At 39.7% G+C, this 23,884-nt stretch overlaps 1 protein-coding gene across 1 annotated transcript in view; it reads left to right on the top strand.

Moving 5' to 3' along the window:
- Positions 1 to 1,255: 1,255 nt before the first annotated feature.
- LOC308225188 (contactin-3-like) overlaps positions 1,256 to 23,884 on the top strand; it is a gene marked incomplete at both ends in the record, with an annotated part of 77,412 nt that continues 54,783 nt past the window's right edge. The window contains one exon of the mRNA XM_080625754.1: positions 1,256 to 1,310. Coding sequence (XP_080481880.1) covers positions 1,256 to 1,310 — 55 coding nt within the window. The remainder of the gene's footprint in view (positions 1,311 to 23,884) is intronic.

Raw genomic sequence — 23,884 nt, 5'->3', positions numbered from 1 at the left:
TTGATAGTGCCTCTGGGTGAGCCAGGGATGAGAAAAGATAGGGTTCTTATGGCAAAGGGCCCTGCAATGGGTTTTTGGGGGAGATTAAATTCTCCTGGTGAATCATGGGGTGGGAATGTATCAGAGGAGACCCTCTCTGTGATCTCTTTTTCTGGGGTACTTAGCTTGAAATTCAGACACTCAATTTACAGAATTGTCAAACACTTGTAACTGTAATGTGAAATACAGATCACGTGGAAAAAGCAAGTTCAGGCATCTCAGATTTGGTTCCTCAGAGTTTGCTTTCTTGACCATAATACTTCTATGCATTGTCTGAAGGCTAATTCCAGAAGGAACTATTTGGTCTGGTTTTATGTACTGCAGAACCTCACATTTTGCCTGGCTGTCCTTCCTCTGAAGAAGGAGGATGCTGTGGAAGCAACACACGCACAATATAAAGGCTGCAGTTGTCATACAACTTCAGAAAACTTACTGTAAAGCTTTTTTAGGAAAAAATAAAGGTAAAATAACATGTCACACACAGGCTGGTAGACCTTGGCAAACAGTTTATCATCTAGCCAGTAACAAAGGTAGAAATGGAAGACGGTAAATTAGCTCATAGCATGTTGTTATACCTGACGCACTAGAGCGCGACATGTTCACTGGTGGTGGCGTCAGTTTTTCTTCCTCTTCAGACTTATGCAGTGCCATTCTGCATATCAAGTACAGATTCAGTATTGAAAATAAAAGCAATGGGTTAGACATGGCTTTAATTAAATCAGTTATGGCATTGGATACACCATGCTAGCTACAACATGAATGTGTGCGAGTGCAATGCAAGCTACTCTTGTAACATATGTATTAAGCTTTGCGTATGATTGCACTTCATGTACTCTGGGTTCCTTTAAAACTGGTGTATTTTACAAATAAATTAAAGCTGGAGATTGGTAGGAGGTAGGAACTGCAAAATCCACTTATCTGTCAGCTCTGCTTCTGCTGGGCAATGTAATGTCTGCTATCTCATACATGTGCCTAAAGGTGATATATACCCGTACCCTTCTGCTGAGGGTTAAATCACAGGAAAAAAGACGAACATCAGATGATCTGTCAACTTTGTATTTATTAAAACCGCCATTAACAAGCAAGTTCTTGGGGATCATCAAAGGATTCATTTTTATGTTTGGGTTTTTTAACAGGTTAAACCTTGCCACCTGAAAGACTACACATACGGTTTACCTGAGACTGGACCAGAACTACTGAATTTAGCTGACTGAAGATGCTGCTGCTGTGGCAACAGTTGTTCCTGGTATCATTTGTTGGCTGTCTTGGAGGTAACAAAGTACAATAATCTCTAACTTTAGTTTAGAGCCATGCATATGTCCTCATCATAAAAAGGACATGGAACTGTTGGAGCAAGTCCAGAGGAGGGCCGCGAGGATGATCAGGGGACTGGAGCACCTCCCGTATGAAGATAGGCTGAGAAAGTTGGGGCTGTTCAGCCTGGAGAAGAGAAGGCTGCGTGGAAACCTCAGAGCAGCCTTCCAGTATCTGAAGGGGGCCTGTAAGGATGCTGGGGAGGGACTCTTCATTAGGGACTGCAGTGATATGACAAGGGGTAACGGGTTAAAACTCAAACAGGGGAAGTTTAGATTGGATATAAGGAGGAAGTTCTTTACTGTAAGGGTGGTGAGGCACTGGAATGGGTTGCCCAGGGAAGTTGTGAATGCTCCATCCTTGGCGGTGTTCAAGGCCAGGTTGAACAGAGCCTTGGGTGACATGGTTTAGTGTGAGGTGTCCCTGCCCATGGCAGGGCGGTTGGAACTAGATGATCTTAAGGTCCTTTCCAACCCTAACTATTCTATGATTCTATAAGCCTCCAGATTCCAGATTTGAGTTGCGCTTGAGAAAATCATGGAGGCTTTGAAATGCAAATGTTATATAGAGTTTAGAAACCGAGTGTGCAATATATATCTTACTCCAAAATGTTAACATTGAATGAATTAAAATAACAGTTTTCTTCCAAAGTAACTAGATAGGGATATGCTTTCAAAGCAAGTGGAAGATATTTGAATACATTAAGTATATTATTTATAATGCATGCATTGTAGGTATGCTGATTTAATAGCTGTGATCATGTGCTTTTTTTAACTGGAAACTTTGAATTGTCGCTAGAACTGGGAAGGATTGCTGCAGCTTTTGTCAAAACTTTGTTTACTCAAAAATGGGCTTATTCACAAGGAGTAGCACTGTCTTATCGCTGCACCATTTCTGCAGTTCAGAGGTTTGCTTGTCCTGCTGTGCAGACAGTTCAGTGTTTGGAACTTGCACTGCTTTTCAGGTCTTCTCTTTCCTGCTGCATTAGCTGTTCTGAGTAATTACCTTATTGAGGTCAATGCTTAAAGCAGCAGCAGAAGCCCCTCGCTTTCCTTAGTGATCCCTTTGCTCAGCATCTGTTCTGCTTGAGCATCCCTAGTAATGCCAAAGTGTGTGTGAGTGGGAAAGGAGAGGCCCCTGTTCTGCTCTCAGAGGCTGTCTCTGTTATTCAGTGCATGTTGGCATTGCCAGGGTTGCAAAGAGCAGGTATAACTGATAGTGCCCAAATTACCTGCATGCATCTCCTCAGAAAGTCCAGCACTACTTTGGGAAGAAGGGTAGTACATGTGCATGTTCTTAAATTGAAACTTGTAAATCAAACAGTTTATAACCTGGGTCTGTTGTGAATAGATGCATTTTCCTTGCAACAACTCTAACGCAGGGATGAATAGAGAGATGCTGTGGTTGGCCTGTGCAGTCACCCAGCTGTGATTACTGATACTGCAGCCTGTGCTGTGCCAGCCTCTTCTCTTCTCTTCTGTAATCAGTGCTTGTGTTCTGGCTGCCCTCAGGAGGATTGAATTCCTGCATGACATACTCAGAAACGCAGTTCCGAGTAGTATATGTGGATTTAGCTTTATATGAAGATTGAGAAGGCCAGGATTTGCTTTTGCCTTAGTAAAAAACTTTGAAGAAAGGGTAGTCATATTGTTAAACTAATCTGTAAAGCGAAAGGCACTAAAATTGTCTCTGTCTGTTTCTCTAGAAAAAGAAAATCCTGAGAGACTCAAAAATACCAATTATTTTTCCCGCAGGACTACTTTACAGATTGCTCTCTGAAAGGTGTCTTGGCCATTTGTGGTACTGAAACAATCATACAGGACTTGCACAGAATTATTGGTTGAAATAGAAGGGCTTAGCTTTTCTCTCCTTTAAACTGCTGGGAGCAAACCTGTCTTCATAGATCCTGCCTTGCTTGCAGGATCCATGCTTTGCCTGTGTCAGTCTGGCCCATCCTGCTGCTGTGGCAGAAGCCACACAGTAAGTTATGACTTCCTTTGAGCCTGCGAAAATTCCAAAACAGAGAGGGAGAATGTGACAGGGTGCTATTTCCCTATGGGAGGATTAAAGGTAGTGTTACATTGCACTTCTCGATGCCACTCATGTACTTCCAGCTCTCATCTTGTAGCAGCAAATGTCCCAGTCAGGGCTGTGCCTCTCTTTTGGGCTGTATCTGGAAGTACTTGAAGTTGAAGATGTGGTTTTAGTCTTAAAATGAAGTCTTGGAAGAAATAAGTCCACTCTCTGTAATGTCTACCACGATAGCTCTGTTACTGTTGGTGAGTTACTTACAAGGCCAATTAGCCACTCCACATCTGAATTGGCAAAATTCAACATTATAAATGTCAGCAAAATGATTTGTTATTGCAGAATGTAAGTATGTGCTTCTGAGTCCCTCATGTGTAACTCTGGATTTCTGCTGACTGTTCAGTAGAGCTGTCATTCAAAGGAGATACATTATTTTTAATTTAAATCTAGACTAAGCCAAACTTTTTTCAGGTGCTTATTTGATGTAATGAAGGATACTGTAGGGAAAAAGAACCAACAGGTAAGATCAAAACATTAAAAATCATTAGCTACTTAAAGCTTTTTCTCAGAGTGTAGCCTTGCTGGTGTTGATCTGCTGGGTATGGTTTTTATTATATTTTAGTTAAGTATTGCAATGTAAATTATGAATAATTTTTATGTGATATTGGTAATTGGCATTACGCATGTTATTTGTAGTAGAGTGAATGACTTCCTTATGTTTTGTGGTTATGTTGGTGTGGTTATGTTAGTGTCAGATAAGTATTGATGCTAAAAAAAAAAGGCTGTTTTTAATTGGGTAAAAATTTCTTTTAAGTTTTTTGATTGGTAAAATGTAAGGAAGATAAGGACTAACAATTTTATCTTGCTGAAGTTTTTAGTGACATTCATACAATTTAATAGTTATTATCCTTTGAATTTTAATATACATCTGAGATACAGGTAGTATGAGAAGGAAGGCTGAAAGGCCCAATATTCCATTTATAGATAACATACAGTAAGATGTTCTTTTGAAAAACAGCACTTTACTGAAGTTGTATCTTTTTAAATTGTGAAGCATGCAAATCTTCTGGCTTGATGTGTTGAATTTCAATATGCTCCTTTTCAAAATGGAATAGAATTCTTTGGGATTTACATGAGACTTACATCCAGACCCAGCAGGCGAGGCTAACTTTAAAGCACAGGGTCCTCCTGGTCCCCCAGGCACTGCTGATTTGTTATGAGGAGTAATATAGAGAAGTCTGTAAACATCAGTGTTTGGAGAGTTGTAAACAAATATTTGGAGTGTGAGCTGCAACATGTGCAGAACCACCCTCAAAGCTTTGCTCAGATTGCTCGGGTCATGGTTTGTGTGGAGAAGTACATAACCTCCTCCTACAAGGATGAAAGATTTTCACTGATCTGTTGAAGGGTTTTTTTTCTCCTTTAATCTCTTAGATTTTTATGTCACCTCAGTTCTTTTGGGTCAGATTTAAAAGCAACTTAGATGAAAGCAAGTTTTGTTTTTGCTGCCTGTGAAGAAGGGAAGTCTTAAGGATCTGGGATGAACGGGAAGGCTTCTTATGTTCAAATGTATTAAACCAAGTGTAGCAAATGATTTCCTGCAAAAAAATTTAGTCATAAGCAAGTGGTTCTATGCAGATTCCTGGCAGTGTTCTAGGCCAGGTTGGACGGAGTCTTGGGTGACATGGTTTAGTGTGTGTTGTCCCTGCCCATGGCACAGGGGTTGGAACTAGGTGATCTTAAGGTACTTTCCAGCCGTAACTATTCTATGATTTTATGAAATGTAGCTGTACAAAGAGACACGGAATGAAAGGGATGATGTTAACTGCAAATTCAGCAATTGGCATCTCTCAAAGTTCAGTATTTTCAGTAGCAAAGTTGGCTGCCTTAGTCAAGGTTTACCTTCACTACCATTGTGTTTGCTAATAATGTTTGCTGATTAGCTCATTACTAGTAGAATACTTAATTTCCAATGACCATTGCAGTAACAAGGAAGATACTGCTAATATTTTGAAGTGCAAATGCATCTTTCAATGTTCATCCTGGTAGCTCTTCTTTGCATCTATTTCATGTCATCTTCCTTCAGTTAGGGTACTTCCTAAATGTCAGTTTAGTAACCATGGGGAGTTAGACTGGAGGACCAGCAAGAAGTCAAGGAAAAGCTATTTTTCACGTTGCCAAAAGCCAGATGGCTCGATGGAGCAGGACTGCTTGGAAGCCTTGAGTGCCCATAATTGATATATATCCCTGACTTAATGTTGTTATATTGCCTTCATTGAGAATGTTGCTTGGAGTTACAGTCAGCACTTGCAGAGGCAAGAGTTTGAGCCAGGTGTAATTTGCTGAACAGCCTGAATGGAGCATTTCCAGCTGCCTAACACATCTCACTTGAAGCTCCATGGAAGCTCTCAATACTGACATACAGATCTTCTGCTATTTGGAGACTGGGCATGTAGTTAATGCTAATATTACCTATTTGTTTCAATTGCTTGAATATTATTAGTGGACCTTTGAAACAGTATGCTTCTAAAATTCACTTGGGAATGTGGTAGTTGAATTTATTTCAAGATATTTTACTAAGAGCACATTGTAAATATAAAACGAGTTAAAGAGTTTTGAGCATTTTAGTTTTAGCCTATCATTAAGATAGATCAGCAGGTATTCTGACACTCTCTATAGAAAACAATTTGTCGTATACTCTGCTTATAAGCAAAAAGACAGTTCTGTTTAAGACCTGTTTGAAGTTCAGTATTATGAAATAACGTCATAGCTACAGAAATGGAGATACTGCTGATCTTGACTTATAAACCTTGACATTCTCTGTCCTTGCAGATAATGTATTTCAAACTAGTTCCCTTATTGCAGTAGCCTCTATTGAATTGTTTTCTGTTTATCTAATGTGCATCTTCATAGTTCATCAAAGTGGGGATGTGAGAGTATCTAATGAAAAAAAAAAAAAAAGGCCCTTGGGTTTTTGTTTATTGATGTATGCTTAGATCTGTATTACTAATGATCCTGCAGTCTTTTTGTCCATTTACCTTGGGGAGCAAAAAGGTGGTTACTTAGCATTAAATATATATATATACGTATGGAGTTTCAAAATGTGTACCTTGTTAGGAAAGGAGTTTCAAAACACTTCAGTAATACTATGTTTAAATTACCCTGAAGAACAACTTCAGAGATAGAAATGAGTAAAACATGCAGAACACTATGAACAATTGAAGTGCCATGCTTTGGTGAAGTCAGGAATTGATTCTGGGTGTGGTACTTCTGGCACTTGTATGGACTTTCACCCCTCCCGACCTGATTTCATTTACTCTTTTGGTGAACTGGGTCATTGCCTACGTTTCCAGAATGCAGGAAGGTAAGCGTACTGCAGACTGGTATGTGCTGCTGTTGCAGAGACTGGTGAATATGGTGAACATTGAAGATAATTACAGTAAACGCTTATCACATAAGTGTGTCAGCTACGTCTCTGCAGTCTGCATGACAGCTGGCTTTTCTTACCACTGTTGCTGATTTTGGCTTAATTTTCCTGTTACAGCTTGTTGCACTGCTCAGCTTGAGGGAAGCAGGAAGCTCCATGGGGAGTGCTGCCCCCAGCAGCCCCAGCTGGCAGGAGGGCTCTGCATATTGCTCACCCAGCCTTTCACAGCGGCACCTCATGCCTGTGCTTGCACTGCACTAGTTTCTTCTGCTTTCTCCTAATTTTCTCCTGTTTTCACCTGGCTTATACTGCTAAAACGGACTACTCTTCTTCTCCCTGTAAAGGTATCTTTTTAAAGTTTCTCCTGAGAATTAAGAGGAAAAACAACTTTTGAAGGATGTTAGAAGGGAAAGAGAGCTGTGAATAAAGAGAAAGTTCAAAGAAATGAAACAAGGAGAACTATGTGTGCAAATGCATGAAAATTTTGTTCTTCAGGAGATGAAAGGGCACATCTCCGACAGCATGACCAGGGTGACATCTGTAGAATCCCTTTTGACTAACTTCCTATGGTAAACTTCTAACTTGTTGCCACCACAAGTACTGTATCTTGACTCTGTCTTGACTGCACTTTTATCCAAACAGAACAAAAAAACCCCAAACAAACAAACTTTTTGCCCCAGCCATTACAAGCCTTGGCCAAACAAAAGCTCCCTAACAAAATGAAAGAAATGCACCCAAAAATCCACCACCTAAAAGACTATTGTAGCATGCAGAAAGTATTTTGGACGTTGAAGCCTAGTTCCTATTCTGTCCCTTTACGCTGACATTTGCCAAGAGGGAGGTTTTCCTTCTAATTCCTTATTTAATAGTCTATTTGAGTTTAAGACTAGATCATGTTCTATGTATTTCGTAATGTAAATTCAGGTGTTTTCACTGTTTTCATTTTCATTTTTTCTTCTGTTGGTTTTCTCTGCCTGATACAGAAACAACTCTGTTAAACCCTCAGGCTCAGCAATGTCATGTTTCAGATCCACAGCTCTTCTGTCTTAGTATTAAATTTAGGAGACTTATGAGATGGGAAAGCCTTGATTCTTACTCTTTATTTTCCAAAGAGAATGAAAAGAAACCTGCCATGTTTTTACTGATATATTGTTGCTATTAAATCGTGCCGTTAGGAAAGTAGCAAGATCCTCTTCAGAGGAAAAGCTTGGCTCTCCACAACTGGAATACCATTTTATAAACTGATGGGTGATTTGCTTGAGCACGTGCAAAGGATTTTGGTCAGGTTAGTGTTTTGACCCTACATCTTCTGTCCCATATTAATTTGGAGAGATAAAAAGGGAGTCCTACAGAAAAACAGTGTGATGTGGGTCCTCTTTTCTGTGTTACCTTGTATTTATGTGTGTTATCTGTTTAAGAGAGTCTTTCACCTGATACACATGGATGCATCTGTTACCTTCCTCTTGGTATGCGCTCACATAGTGAGATGCTGTTTCTTAGTGGCTAAGCATCTTTTGAAGGCACAGGAGTGCTTTTTATTTATTTATTTATTTTTGGCTTTATTATTTCTTAAAACCAAGGGCTGTACTAAATATCAACATTTTGTTGATTTAATGTAGATGAGGAAATAACTCCTGCATTTCTGGTGAATTCTTATATTGAAAATAATCCTGTGTAGGAGTCATATTTGCAGTCATAAATGTAATTCCTAGTGTAGGCTTGTTGGATGTTGGCAGAATGTCAACAATGTCTTCCCTTGTGCAAAACAGATATAGCTCTTAGAAACTTGCAGTAATTTTGATTTAGTCTTCAGTGTGGAGTTTCTGTATGGGTGAGAACCCATTTGTAGGAAAAATAAATAGCTATCATCACTTACCACTATGACACTGCTCTTGTTAAAATTCTGTTTTCATTAAGAGTTACAGCATTCAGACAGAGCTAGTCTGTATCTTAATCCATAATGGTTTTGCATATTAATAGTAATATGCTTTTTGTACTTTACACATGCATAGTCATAACGTTAAAATGCATCTGTGCCAATAGTGACTGTCAGAATTGTTTAGCTTGAATTGCTTGTATATTGCTGACAAGATTCATTGCACTGATAGAAAATTCTGTTTGCTTAGTGAATTAGTTACAAAATGAGGAACTGATCCTAGAGCTCTGCTTTTCTATAAATTGTTTAATGTCCTGGGTGCTTCATACAGACCTGGTAACAAAATTGCTGCTGTAAATCTGAAAATGCACCCATTGTAGATAACCCTTTGTACTTAAACCCAGCATTATATGATTCTGTACTGTCAAGCCTAACTACTCCTCTATTATGGTGAAGAAAAGATATAGCAAAAAGCCTTGTATGTAGACTTTGGGAGGCAGGAAATTTGCCCTGCTGCAGACATCTTTGCCTATAAACTGACAGATGGTGGTAGCTTACTGGAGACCCAGTTTTACCTTTTGTTATGAACCATGTAAATCTTTCCTCTGCCTTTCTGCAGCTGGTGTAGTAGTTGTAGTTCCTGTGACTTGTGTAGTAGTCTTGTACATTTGTGTGTGTGCCTTAGCATTGTGAGTTTTCTGTTTTCAGCCTACCAATGGAGCATATTTGTTTTGAGAAAGGCTTTTGGTTTTTTTTAAGGCTTGTTTTCATTCCTTGTCAGTATGGCAGTAAGGTGAGTAGTGGAGAACGATGCTAATCTGTTCACTTGAAATTAAGTAAGGGAATAAATGTGTCTTGTTCATAGAATCATAGAATGGTTTGGGTTGGGGGGACCTTAAAGCTCATCTTTTTGCAATCCTCCCTGCTACAGGCAGGGACACCTTCCACCATACCAGCTGTGGTCATGATCTGAAGGTTTTTTTTGTTGTTAGCCATATATAAACCCGTCGCGGTCCACGTTGGTGAAAATGCTGTCATTGATGTAATGGACTCTTTCCAAGTTATTAAAACTCTTTTTGAAGAGACCTTAAGTGCCTCTGAAGTATCCTCAGTTTCTCCTTTGTCTTCCAAACTGAAGAAAACCTTCTCTTGAAAAGCAGCTGCTTCTTGCTGCAGATACTGTTTAACCTTAAAGCTGAATCCTCACCTCCAGACAACTAATGCTTCATTGCCACAGACAAATGCTGTCTTTATCTTCATTAATTAAACTTAATGCAAATTTTCTGACGTTTGAATGGAGACATTTGGGATAGTGACAGTTCTGATTTTTACGTAAATTACAGAGAATAAATTTTGAAGTGCTTTGTCTTGCAATAAAATTGTTACTGCAAATATTATTAAGCATGAAGGCTGTACATCTGTACTTATACAGTGCTTCTGTCTAATGCAGTTTAAAGTGCAATACAATATAGCAAGTAATTCCAATATATTTCTTGGTAAAGCTTATAGAGCTTGGTTGCACTGAATAGTAACTAACCCCTAACAGAATACTTAAATATAAACCCTAAATATATATTAAATAAGACTGGTGGTAACTCCAGTGCCTTAGGAATTACATTTGCCGAATATCTTGTTGGATCATTGCCTGGTATTTAGTATATGTCTACTTACTTACTTGTGGGACTTCAGCCTACTGTTCCAGAGACCATAGCAACATAGCATACCGCATGTGGTGAAGGTAAGACAGGAGCCTCTTTACAGATGCTGTTTGGGTTAGCATGGTCCAACATTGGCAGCTCTTGAGCTTCAAAAGAAGTGAGGTCTTGGAAGTTGTTGCTGGCTTCCACCCCAACTGCCTGTCTTGTGCTGGTTATTCTTGTGTAATGAAATGAAGATGAAGCTTTCACATGTTATCTGAGTAGGTATCCTATTTCTTCTTCTACCTTTTGATGGCAAACTAGACAGAAGTATCCCCGGCTTGCTTATCTGCCATCTTAATTGATTAAATGAATTATTTGGCAGATGTTCAGGAAAACAACAGAACTGAGAATAAACACTTAGTGTATTTTAGAAAGCCTTCCAGAAGAAACTGGACTGATTTTGTTGTTCTTAATGGTAACGTTCGAATGCTGTAGTTTTTTTAATTTTTTGTAATTTTAAATAAGCAGCTGCTAGTCTCTTGGACAAAAGCTTTATTTTTGCCATAATTAACCTTTCAGTTTCTTGTCCAAATAACAAATGGGATAATATTAGCCTTTAACATTTCCAGTACAGGGTGTACATATCAGTGATGAGATTTCAGGGATTAGAACACAATTTTCACACTGGGTTTTCAGTAAAAACCACAAGGTTGTAAAGCAAAACCTGAAGCTCAACCATGTTACTTTACACGTTCAAAAACTTAAGCAAATAAAAGCTCATTTATATTCTTGTCTGATTAGCACAATCAGAACTTATTGATGCTAAAATGAGCCAAATTTCCATAACCATAAACAGAATATTAAAATATAGCTGTCTAATGTAGCATGATTTTTTTTTTTATGTTGTGGATGGAAAAAAAAATAGTTACAACCTTCTTGTTGACTTTTTAGGAGTCTTAAAAGCATTTCATGTCTTTTGGCTGGAAAGTAAACCTTTTTCTAGATAAGTGCTGCTGGCTCTCTTGGAAGAAAAGCAGAAGATGTCATGGAGGTAAATATGTTTGTGCTTGACTATCCTTTACTTTTGTATAGTCAAGGGTCAGACGTTTAGGAACTGAGAAGTCTGTGGAGGAACATTTGAACATAGAAACCACTTTATTTGAACCAGCCACTACAAGTATTTGTAGTGTTTTAATCCAGCTGAGGGGAAGAGAAAGTGTTAGTGAAGTAGGGGAGGTGCAGGATAACTTTATGCATGATACATGAAGTAAGGAACTCACTGTACTGAAGTCTACTGGATGTTACGCTGTGGTGTAAAATGTGAAACCTGGAACAGCTTCATGCAATGGGTGTAAGGGGTGTGGGTTTTAAGGAGACCTGGGTTCCAATTGTAATGGCTGTGACCTTGTGCCAGGTAGCTTGTTTCCTTTCAGATTGCCAGGAATAAGTATATTGACACTTAACAACTTTCTGTGCAGTCACAAGGGTCTGTGTGAAGAGTTACAAAGCTGAGACTTACTGTGGTGGTCTAAATATGCATCAAGGTTTGCTCCTGTCTCTGAAGTGACATTTTATTAAGTATGAAGTGTGAGGAATTGGTGGATTAGCATCACATTTGTTTAGCAGAGGCAGTGGGGTATGTCAGGAGCTTATTTTAGGAAAGCAGAATACTTCATGACTCCTGTGCCACTGCTCCACCATCACAAACTGGAGAGCCTTGAAATGCCACCTTGTCCCCAGCTCACTGTGAATCTTGCCTTACACATAAGGCACTTTGTAAAATAATTCACTGCGTCTTGGGGTGCTCTAGAGCAAGAGGCAAAGGACTGCAAAGAAATTGTAGTGTCAACTTGCCTTTGGTGGTGATTGTGCAAAGAGAACTTCACAATGTTTTAAACATGAATTAAAAACATCATCATTTGCATAGTCCAGGGTAATTAGTGTATATTTTATCCTGGTTCCTCATACAACTATTTATAACTCTGAAAGCTGTGTAGAAAATCCCCAAGTAGTTTAATGTTAGGTACAGGTAAGGATTCTCCCATACTTCAGAGGTGGCAGATAAAGGTGTTGCTATTGGTAAACAACGGAATGGCAAATTTTATTATATTGAAGATAATGGGCAAATTATGACACTATCAGCCTTAGTACCAAACATAGGATTTGATTCACACTGATGTGAATATACCCCAATGTAAATCTCGCAGTGGCATCTTAAATCTGCTCCTTGGTCGTTTTTAGGAGACCTTTGCATAGCTTGGAAGAGATGAAGTGCAACTGAAAACTGATCTTTTAAAGCTCTGCTGTATGTTTGAGACATTTTTTAGCTACTTCATTGGAGATTATTTTCTGGTCTTTATGTTGCCAGAGATCATCCATCGGTAGAGACTTTATAAATTGGGTCTTTTAAGTTTTCATCACATTTCTCATTTTTAAGTTTCACTGTGTAGGGAGATCATACGTTATTTAATGAGTCAAGGCAGCTATGGGGATGTGTAATGGAAGGAAATACATTTTCCCTACGCTTTTCAAAATGCCAAGCAACATCCTGTATCAACAGCTTAAAAATGAGACAAATTCATTCCCTCCTGCAATGTTCTGTGCTAGCTGGGAAGTGAATCCAGCAACCTCTGATAAGAGACAGTGGGTTTTGAGATAAACTACTGACATAAATGGTGCCTTGACTTTTTTTTTTTTTGGGGGGGGAGGGGGGTGAGGGAGAATGTGACAGCTCTTTCTGCCCTCAGAATTTATAAGAATTGCCTCTGATTACAGCTGTGGGGGCGAATATCTGAATTTACTTACTAGCCCATATAAAATTTTCTTTCAGACCATACACTAAAAGGAAATTACATGGCTTAAATCTATTTTTAATGTATATTTTATATGTAAAATCAAAAGACTAATCCCAGATTCTGGATCTACATCCATAGCATTGATGCAGAGTGGGCATATTTCAGCTTTTTAAAGTTTGAGTGAGTGCCAGTAGTGGACAACATACTGGAAACTACTACTTCTGATTTGTAAAGTTTTTTGAATCTTAACATGAATTATGGTATTCTGTAGATTAGTATCTGAGGAGAAAATGAAATTACGTAAAAGCAAAGAGTAATGAGGGAGAAAAAACTGATGTTGCGTAACCTCACCATTTGGCTTGACGGTTTCAATTCCATTGGAGTTCGCTCCAGGTCTCATCCTTTTATGTTGGATTAAGTAACAGGTTTTGTTTTATTCCCATAGCAACCTTATCTCTCTCTCTCTCTCTTTTTTCTTTCATTTTTTTCTTTTTTGATGTAAATCTGCTTGTCTCTTACTATCTTTCAAAGCTTGTGCATGAATAGCTTGTGAAGGAGGGGAGTGTGTGGTGAGGAGGGAGCAGAGACTTTCAGGCACAGGAAGTAAGGGAAAGAATGTTTTGTAGAGAGAGATGTCTCTCTATACAAATCTTTTTAACTCAGAGATTTTTGTTACATCATTTTTCAGTGTAGTTTTTCATGAAGACTGAAACTTACTCAGTTTTAGTAGATTGTCTGGGCCAAATTGTTTCAGGAAGTCAAAGGCCAACCTACAAGCCCAGCCAAAAATACAGATTTAATGACCTGCAACTTTATGGCTTATGTAACAAAAGAAAACTGCCACTTTCAGTGAAGAAAAGTCTTAACGTGCTGTGATTTTGCTCTTCACGTAACTTGGAAGACATTTGGGTGCAAGCAGAGGTTTACCTGGGTGCTGGCTTTATGCCCAGCCCTTCTGCCTATTGGTCTATAAGTGGCAGTCCAAAACTTCATGCCTGGGAATATGATGGCCTGGGACAGGTCTTTGAATCCTGCTTATCACACCAGGTGAGAGTGTAAAACCAGTGTGTACAGAATTGTTCACATACTCTGTTAGCTGCATCCACTTGCCATTGTAAGACACTCAGATTGAAAAAAAGCAGCTGTTGCTTAATCTGTGTACATCTCTTTCTCCTATTACATATTCCAGTTGATTGGACTTGCTTAATATAAGTGTCTGAACTAAAGTGCAATAGAAGATAGTTATGTAAATTGATCTGAATCAAAATGTCTTCTTCTGTAACTGTAATGGAAATACTTTTAACTCTCTGCTACCTCAGTTCTGGCAGTGACAGCTTGCTGTGAGCCAGAGATGCAGCCCAGTTGCATCAGTGTTAGTACTGACAGAAAGAAGGGTCTTCTGGAGCTGCAGTTTTGCATGCAGCTTGATATTTGCCTGATTTTGGTTGTCCACCACCTTTTATTAATTACTTCCAGAGTCCTGCTGAGAGCTGCTTTGCTACCAAACTTCCTGTATGCATTCAAAACTGTGTTATTGTCAGTGGGTGAGGAATGGGCTGTTTGTTTATTATTCCATTCATGTTTCATCCTTGTAATTCATCTTGTTAATTTTTCTAAAGCATCTACATTTTGGCAATAATTATTTGTGACTTAATAATTCTGCTAACTTAGATTTTCTTCAGAGAGAAATACTTTTAAAACCTAAAAGCTTTTTTTCAGTCACACAATATATGTAAAGATTAAACCAGTATGGTCCATTTTATTTTTAGATATTTAGGCTTTATGCCTGAATTCTGAAATCTTTTTAACGGGAACCTTTTGAAATGCTTAGAATTTGTATAAGTAGCTAATAAGTTTGGCATTTCTTGCATGCGCCCATGCCCAGTAAAGCTCTAAACAAAAATGTTTTTGTTTTAATTCAGACCTTATTTTATTTGTCATCATTGGCCTAATGGGGTCTTATTAGCCCATTTAGCATTCTACAGGTAACACTAAGATAATGCTTAAACACATGTATATTACGTTAGCACTCCATTGAGGGCCTGATCTAAAGCCCATTGATGTTGATAGGAATGTTTGGTAGGAATTTGATGCTTTGATCTTTCAACTGTAGCTTTACAACTTAGAAAATCCAACATAAAAAACATTTCAGTTAACACAAACACATCTGTGTTACCTGTGTCATACTTCACTCTTCATGGTTAGAACTATTGGATTTGGGGCCTGCTCAAACTGAATAAATATTTAAAATAGTAATTCTGAATGCATATTATAGCAACAAGGTCTGATATAGAAAGGATAGCATTGATAAAAGATGTATAACAGGCACAGCTGTCTTGTGATGTAACGAATAACAGTAGCCCTCAATGAATATATAAATGTGTAGTGAACTTGGAGTGTAAGTAACCCATGGCTGCAACACAATAAATGTCAGACTTAGGAGGGACTGAGAATAGCTATTTAAATGTCTTTAATGTGTATCTTATTACTTTAAATATACTTTTTCAGGGCTCCAGTTTGCTCCTAGTTGCCTACCTTGCTCCTGATGTTTACTGTTGAAATAGCTACTTGTTAAGCAAAGCAGGTATCTTAATACCAAAGCAATGGAACTAGCAGAACTCCTATTAGACTGCATTGCTTCTGTCTTTGTATTGATAATATATTTATGTAAGTGTTCTAGTAGAACATGGTAGCAAGCAGTGACAGAGAGCACAGGCTGTGAATTGTGAGGAGTCTCATTTAATGACCAAGGAAATTCTCATTGCTTGCAAGAAGAGGTGCAGTACCTTTTCTTTATTTTCCTGTTATTACCTCTCAGCCCTGTGCAATGAGAGATCTTCTGTCTTTTTTTTTTTTTTTTTTTTTAATGAAACTGTATTTTTTCAGCCCATGGCTGCTTATTAAATTGTAGTTCATGATACACTTTTGAGGTTTACATCACCCTATGTGGAGCAACTTGGCTTAGGCTGGAGATCAATCTGCACACAGAGCATCTGTCATTTAATGATTCTGCTTAGATACCAACAACACGATTTGGGGTCCCACTGTGTTTTGGGGGTTTTCTCCTTATGTACATGCGTCAGTACTTGTTCTTACAAACAGCATAGCAGAACAGATAGGTGTTTCTGGGCAGTTGTTTTTCTCCACTCCCGCAGTTTCTGTTGTTGAGTGGTCTGACGCTGAGTGTATTAATCTGTGCAGCTGCTTGCTCAGGTGTAATCCCTTGTTCAGCCACATTTATTCATCCATTGAAGGATGTGCACATTGGTACATCATGACATATTAAAGGTTTACTGCCGCCTGCCACAGCTGCCATCTCTTTGACCCTTCAGTAAACTAACAGTCTTCTACATAATTTTGCTTTCGTTCAAGTGTAATGCCATTACTGTGGAGGCAGACAGAAAGCAGTTCTCTAAAGAACTTGTCCCGTTCCCTCCTCTTCCGAGGAGGTTAATGTGCTCAAATGATCCCTGCATTTTCTTTTTTTTGCTCTCTTGCTGCAAGAAGAGCAAAAGCAAAGGTGTTCTGGATAATCTGCGCTAGCTTTAGGGGGGTGGAGTAAACTGGAAGGATGCACTCAACAGTTAAGTGGAAGCCCTCTTTACCACTTGAATTTCAAATGCCTTCATTTGTTTGTTTCTTTTTCCCTCCACCCATTTGTTTCCACTTTTATTTTTGTAGCTTTATACTAAAAGGTTATGCAAATTTTTTTTCTAATATCACTTACCATGGAAATAAGCAAGTGAAAATCTCTTTACTGAAAACCAGCTAAATCACTTTTAAATATTAATGGTGTATGAGAATAACTGAAGACTTCAGTATAATCAGTGTTTTGTCCGTAAACATTTGTCATTTACAGGTGGCACCATTTCAAAAAGCAAACACAGGCACATATCCTCTCAACTTTATATTAATGTTTGCATTATATTAGCACTTTGCAGGCAGTGTGGGTTTCCTTGTGATCTTGCAGAGCTGATAGAAAGAGCTTGTAGATGATGGGCTGTCTAGGGACATCTATTCAAAACCTGGCATGTCAGGCAGCAGCTGTCATGTCAGTGAGTGCAGTTTCTCTTTATGGACTTATGGTTGTAACGTCAAATGATTTGTATTTTCTTCATGCTTTTATATTGATTGCTTCTTCTGTATGTACTGCTATTTTACCCAGTAGTGAAGTTAAACAATCAAATGAGTCGGTGATTTTTATTGGGTTTCTTGGTTTAGAGACTGGGTCTGCACTGCCACAGCTTCTCATCAGCTCTCTGAACTCTGGTTTGTGATTTGCTGGTAGGCTTCCTCACTGGTTCCCCAAGTACCAAAGAGGTACGATGCTTATAATTATTAATGATCTGATACTAGCTGCTGTGTTTTGCATTTCCTTATCAATTGCTCACACTCCTTTAAGTGCAGCTATTTTTGAACCTCTGAGTTCTTTCTAGTTTTATTTCATATTATTTTCAGAAGAATTTTTTGGTTAGCAGAATCTAGCATTTTTCTCCTTAGGATTTCATAACTTCAGCTCTTAATAATATATGCCATGCTCTTATTTACCCTTTCTGTATAACTGTTTTTCACTTCCATTTAAAAGTGACTAGTTTCTGTTTAAGCCATTGCTGTCTTATCCATTTTGTACTTTCTCTTAGCTTTTCCGATGGGGTTTTAATGGAATTGCTATCTAGTTTCTTTTAAAACCCTGTTTGCCTGATAGTAAATCCTCTTTTACTGAAAAAATTGTCTAGAGATTCCAATTCTGAGCTTTATGTCTAAACTGGGACCTAAACATACTTCCAGACTCCAATATTTACTGACTATGGCAAGGGTAAAATCGATTTCTCGCATCCCAGTGTCTGTGAGAAGACGATGCTGGTCTAGGAAGCTGGAAAAAGGCTGCTATGCATCCAGCTGTTTTCAGCTGAAAGCCAGACGCTTAACCATACATGTGGTACGTGTCTGCCACACACCCTGAATTGCATTGATTTGTCACTATACAAGGTGTCCAAGTGATCATTAGAGTGAGTTCTTACCACAAATCATTGCTTTATGTAATGAATTAAATTTATTCCCAGTCAGGCTTGCAAGGGTCTCCAGTTCTACCTTCAGACAACACAGTATCAGATACCAGTTCATTCTGAGCAAGATCGAATGTGATTTTATCATCCATTCACCCTCTGCTTAATTGCATAACGATTGTTTCCTTTGCTTTTATAAACCAAAGCATGGAATTATTTATCTGCATGGGGATTATACTGCATTGGGTTGGTTGGTTTGTTTGCTTGCTGCCTTTTTTTTTCCTTTAATGTGTGCCTCTATTATATCTGGGTCGAAACAATGATTAATATTGGAAAAGAGGTTTTTTACCTGGCAGATGTACTGAAAAGGCCATTCTTATCTTACAGAAGATATGAAGGGCCAAAGTAAATGTGTGACAGAGCTAATGGAATTTTGTCTTAATTGCAGACTTCGTCTATAGTTAGGTTAGTCTAAAGGGTGTGTTTGTGTAGCTGGGTAAGAGTGGTTCTTCACTAGAATAAAAGGTAGTGCTTACGGTACTTCAGGTTTGAGAAAATAAGCTATGCTATAGGTATTCATGTCTTCGTGAGGTGAAAGATCAGAAGGAACTATTAGATTACCTGTTTTGAGCTCCTGCGTATTGCAGTGCAGTTTTACTCCGTAACACTTGTATGAAGCCCTTATCCTGTATGCACTAACTTGCAGCTTCTTTTGAACTGTTTTTTTAATGCTAACTTGAGTTTATTTGGCTCCAGTCTTTGTCTTACCTAAGAAGTAGTCTTAGGCAGGACTTACCAGTCTTACGTTACCTGTCTTACCTAAGAAATGATACCAAGAGAAACCCCTATGAAAATGCAGTAGGCAGGTGAAGAGGCAGTGTGCTGCTGAGGGCCTCTGCAAAGGCAGCACTGGCATGCAGGTCCTGGTGGTGTTTACTCCTCCAGGGTGCCTTCACTCTAAATGATTTCTTTTATTGACTGCTGCGAGTCTGTTGATGAGAAGGTGCAAGGGTAAGCAAGTTGCTTACAGTGAAATCATATTTCAGCATCTGTAAGTAGGGCTGCTGCAGTGAGTCTTGCTGTGTGTGCTGGAGCAACTGCTAGTCGCAGCTGCTCATTGTTCCTTTAAACATCCTACCAGGAGCACGTAGCCAGTCTTTAGCAAGAGCTACCATGCACTCTGCCTGCTGTAGCTTGCCATACGTGCAAAATAGTTTGACACCTTCCACTGAGTATCCAGACTTGAAAACTAATTAAATATACTCAGCAGCACTTGAGGAAAGGAGAGGATTCCAGATAAGACAAGAAACTGGCTGCTCTAATAGCAGGAAACTCTGGTCCAAATCATCAACTCCCTGTTCTGAGCAGCTCCAAAATGAGACCAGGTGGCCTTTAAGCTATTTTGGTTGAATTGACTTTTAGTATTTGCTATTTAAGAAACACCTTCATGAGATTCTGCTTCCTGAAGCTTCCCAGCTTCACTACAGCATCTTTTTTCCTCCATACCTTATATACAGGTAAGAAAATCCCTTTCTAGGTCTTCCTCTCCACTTGAAGTCTTACCATGGGGGCATGTCCAAACTCTGGATTTCTCCCCTTGCAACAAATTGTTGCTATTTCTCTGTAACACTCACCTAATGGAATCTGGCATTTCTACTGAGATCGGATGGTCTGTCTTGCGTTCAGATACCCAGCAGCAAAACCTATGAAATCCATCTGGATGAAAAGTAAAGGGAAGAGATAGAAGAGTTTAATTGATTGTAATTAATGTAATGATCACAACTGAGGGATAAGGGATGGGTGGTGTTTTCTAGTGGTAAATAATTGAGTTTACAACCTTGCTATGTTCTTTTAATTTTATTAGAGACCATAGAGCAATATGTTTGCACAAGAATGCCAAATTAGATTATGGAGTGGTTTTTGGCTTTTCATTAAGTTTTTTAAAAGCTTGTGCTTTTACACGAGGTGGAGATGCGGCTTCATTGAAAGCTTAGTCATTTGGCTTTCATCTTCAGCATTCAAGAAATTATTCTGCCACTTGGACTGCACAGTGTCCTGTCTCCTGAAGGAAATTTTATCTTTCATTTTTGCATTTTTATGTGAACCTGGCAACTTCTTACTGTTTTAAACATCTCTGCTGTCAGCATCACAATGGTGTGGAGTTTGTTTAATTTTTTCCTGCCTTATCTGCAGCAGAAAATACCAGTTTTGCTTGTCAGCTGCAAATGACATCGTGGTAAGAAATGCATTTCACTGCATCCCTGTCCCCTGGAGTCTGTAAGGAAAGCAACTTCAGACCATCTGCTTTAGCCACTTCTGGCTACTGTAAAGGAAATGAACAGAATATATTCTGGTTTGCTTTGATGTGCTCCTGAACATCCATTAAGCTACAACTTTAGTGTGGCTGTACGGTGCCTGGATAAGAAATAGATCATTTTTCTTATCTATCCTGTCCTCCTGAGCCTGTTAATGTAGTCTAATCCTAGCTAGTAACCCAAGAGATTTATAGTCATAGATGTTTGCAGCAATTTTCCAGGGTCTGTTTTATGCTGTGGGAATGTCTTTGTTACATACTGCTGCAGTTGTAGTGGAGCACCCAAGGAAGAGTGTGTTATATCTCTGTGCAGAAATATTAGATTTGAACATCACAGAAGTAATTAATGTCAGTATTATGTGCTGTATTCAGGATACTAAGACAGAATTATTTTATTTGTCAAATGTGAAAATTCACTTACCTCCTTTATAAAATTGTGATGCGAACAGTTAATACAGTAAAATAACTGTTCTTCCTGTATGTGAACCAGGCAAATGCACTCCCATGAAAATGTATCACTTTTACTTCTGCCTCTGCATTTTTCATCTACCAGGAACTTGGATAATAAAAGTAAAAGTTTTAATTTGCTCAGAGTTCCTCTGTAAATATTGTTCTTGGTACAGTATTAATTTCTGTTCTTGCGCTCTATCCTCTCCATGGCTTACTTCAAGGAGGTTATTGAAATTGCTTATGTAGATCTAGGCGTCTTCTCTAAGATCCCTTGTATTTGGTTTATTAAACTAAAGGGATGTGATGTACCTGAGAAACCCCCCTGATTTTAGCATGAGAAACAATATACTGGACAACTATTAACATAAAACCAGATCTGTTGGTGTTAGCTTTTCAGGATTCCCAACTTGCCAAGTTAAAAATAGCTGGAGCTAGAAATAAAATCCAGCAGATTCTGGAAAAGAGGATGGCACAGGTGACTTCAGTAGGGCAGTCATGGGTTAAGGTTTGCTCTCATCTATGCAAATGACTCTAGTATTGGATGTGCCTGGTGGCTGAAAGCTTTGGAGAGGCTGCTCCTCAAAGAAGTGGTCCGCTTCCAGGCTGTGAAAACTGGAAGTTCACTCTGGAGAGCTGAAGCAGCTCCGTAACGGTGGTATAGTTTCCTTCAGGGGTTGTGTTTTTAATCAGCTGTGTTAGAGATAAGGAAACTCATTATGTTTGCAGCTGTATATAAACTTGTGTATTTCATATTATTTTGCTTAACCTGGGTAGGACGCATTTTGATAAGAATTACAAACATTGTGAAGGTCTGTGCATATTGGGGTTTTATGCTGACTAACAAGCTAGTGTATTTTTACGTGTGAAGTAGCAGCTGTGGTAAGACATCTGTTGATAGGACACTTACTCATCTGCTGTATCTGTTATTTGTCATCATTACATCTGTTACAGTCCACATGGCCCTAATCAAAGCAGTGGGGCATTTTGCCAGGTGCTCCATACAAAGTGAGATGGGGAAAATGACAGATTTTGGTTATGCATATCCTGGCAATACTTTCTGGTGACAAACCAGCGATATTCTGTAATATCTGTGAGAGAATCCATCCATTTCTTTAAGGAAGGTGGCTGTCTTTGGAAAGGTAAAGGAGTGAAGTCAGTAGCAGGAAAATAAAGCCCTGTTGTTGTCAGCGTGTTACCAATTCTTCAAAACTGAACTGTTACAGAATGGATTTCATTGGTTTATTTATTTATAGAGGGAAGTCTTCTTGGAAACACTGCTGCTTATTTAATAAATAAGCAAACCTTTAGGTAATTAGATCTGGCAAAGCATTTGGCCATCAGTTTAGCTATTAAACATGAATAACCTGGTGTTCTTCAGCACTGAACCTGCTTTGTGGTTAGTAATGGAGGTGCTTTGTAGCCTGTCAGGATATTCTTAGGGTTTGTTTTAGGCAAGTGTTAGAGGGGAAGGAATCTGTGTTGCATTTGGGAACTTGGCTGTGGTGTAATTTCCTTGAGCAAGCATCCTTCCCTCCAGAGATATTTCTCAAGTTGCTTGAATTGCTTTGTTCAATGCTGTGTTTGCCTGGAGTTAAGTGGCGATTCCCAGTGTCGTGGTTTAAGCCCAGGCCGTAAATCAGAACCACGCAGTCCACTTCCCCCCCCACCTTTCTTCCCTCCGCTTCTGGAGGGACGGGGAGGAGAATCGAAAGAATGCAACTCCCACGGGTTGAGATAAGAACAGTTTAATAACTAAGGTATAACACAAATCACTACTGCTACCACTAATAGTAATAATGATAAAGGAGATAACAAGGAAGAGAATACAACCGCTCACCAACCGGTACCTCACCCCCACCCTGCAGTGATCCAGCCCTTCCGGGAACTCTCAGTTCTACCTCCTGGGCATGACGTGCTGTGGTATGGAATACCTCTTTGGCTAGTTTGGGTCAGGTGTCCTGTCCCTGCTTCCTCCCAGCTTCTCCTCCTCCCTGGCAGAGCATGAGACTCTCAAAGTCCTTGGTCAGTCTAAACATCGCTGTTATCAGCTCTGTTCCCAGGCGGAAAGTCAAAAACACAGTGCTGCAACAGTAGAAAAACTGACTGCTACTGCTAAACCAGGACAGTATCCACCCCTTATTCCATACCATTCACGTCATGCTCAGATCCCACATTTTCAATATACCCTCACTCTCATCTCAGTGCACTCTTATCTTAGTGCACAGACCAATCCCTATAAAGCTGCTGAGTCCATTCGGTCCAAGATGGTGGGCTCCATCTCTTGTAACAGTCTTTCAGAGCAGGAGAGGCCCATTGCAAAGTCCACCCCTCGATCATGAGTCCATCTCTATGTTGCATCTCCGCCCTGATGGATGGGCCCATCAGGCTTAAAATAATTCACCCTCCCCTGCAGCAGTCTCTGCAACTTGTCGGGGACTCCACACAGCTGCCTTCCATCTCCGACGCTTCCAAAGCACTGGAGGGGCCCAGTGGATTAGATACTCGCCCGTACTGTCCCACACACCGTGACACTCATGACTGTCCAGCCTTGGGGAAAACCTCTCGGTCCCCCTGTATTGTCTAAACCCAGACAAGACCCAAACCTGACTCTGCTTAACTCTCAGGATCAGACAAAATGGTCGTGGTTAGAACACACTCTGTGTGTGTGCCAACATGGTGATCCCCATCACAATCAGCAGGCAGGTCCCAAGGGTACCCAAAGGCCATTCAAAGCCTTCAGAACTCTCAAATGATGCTGCTGTGCTTGCAGGCTCTCTCACCACCAGCTTCTCTTTTTCTGAGTCCAGATCTTCCTCCTCTGCCTTGCTGGGAAATGCTGCGTGGTCTCCTGCATCCTCCTGCGGCTCAGGCTCACGGGGCTCGGCAGACGGCTGCTGGGGGATGCTCTCGGCTGCCGCAGGGCTGGGCTCGGCTGTGGGGCTCGGCTCCTCCGCCACCTCCTCCCGCTGCTCGGCAGCCGCCTCCTTCCCCTCCT

Source organism: Psittacula echo, assembly GCF_963264785.1.
Source record: "Psittacula echo genome assembly, chromosome: 9".
Taxonomy (NCBI): domain Eukaryota; kingdom Metazoa; phylum Chordata; class Aves; order Psittaciformes; family Psittacidae; genus Psittacula; species Psittacula echo.
Note: the sequence above shows the minus strand (reverse complement) of the source record. Positions and strands in the feature narration are given on the sequence as shown.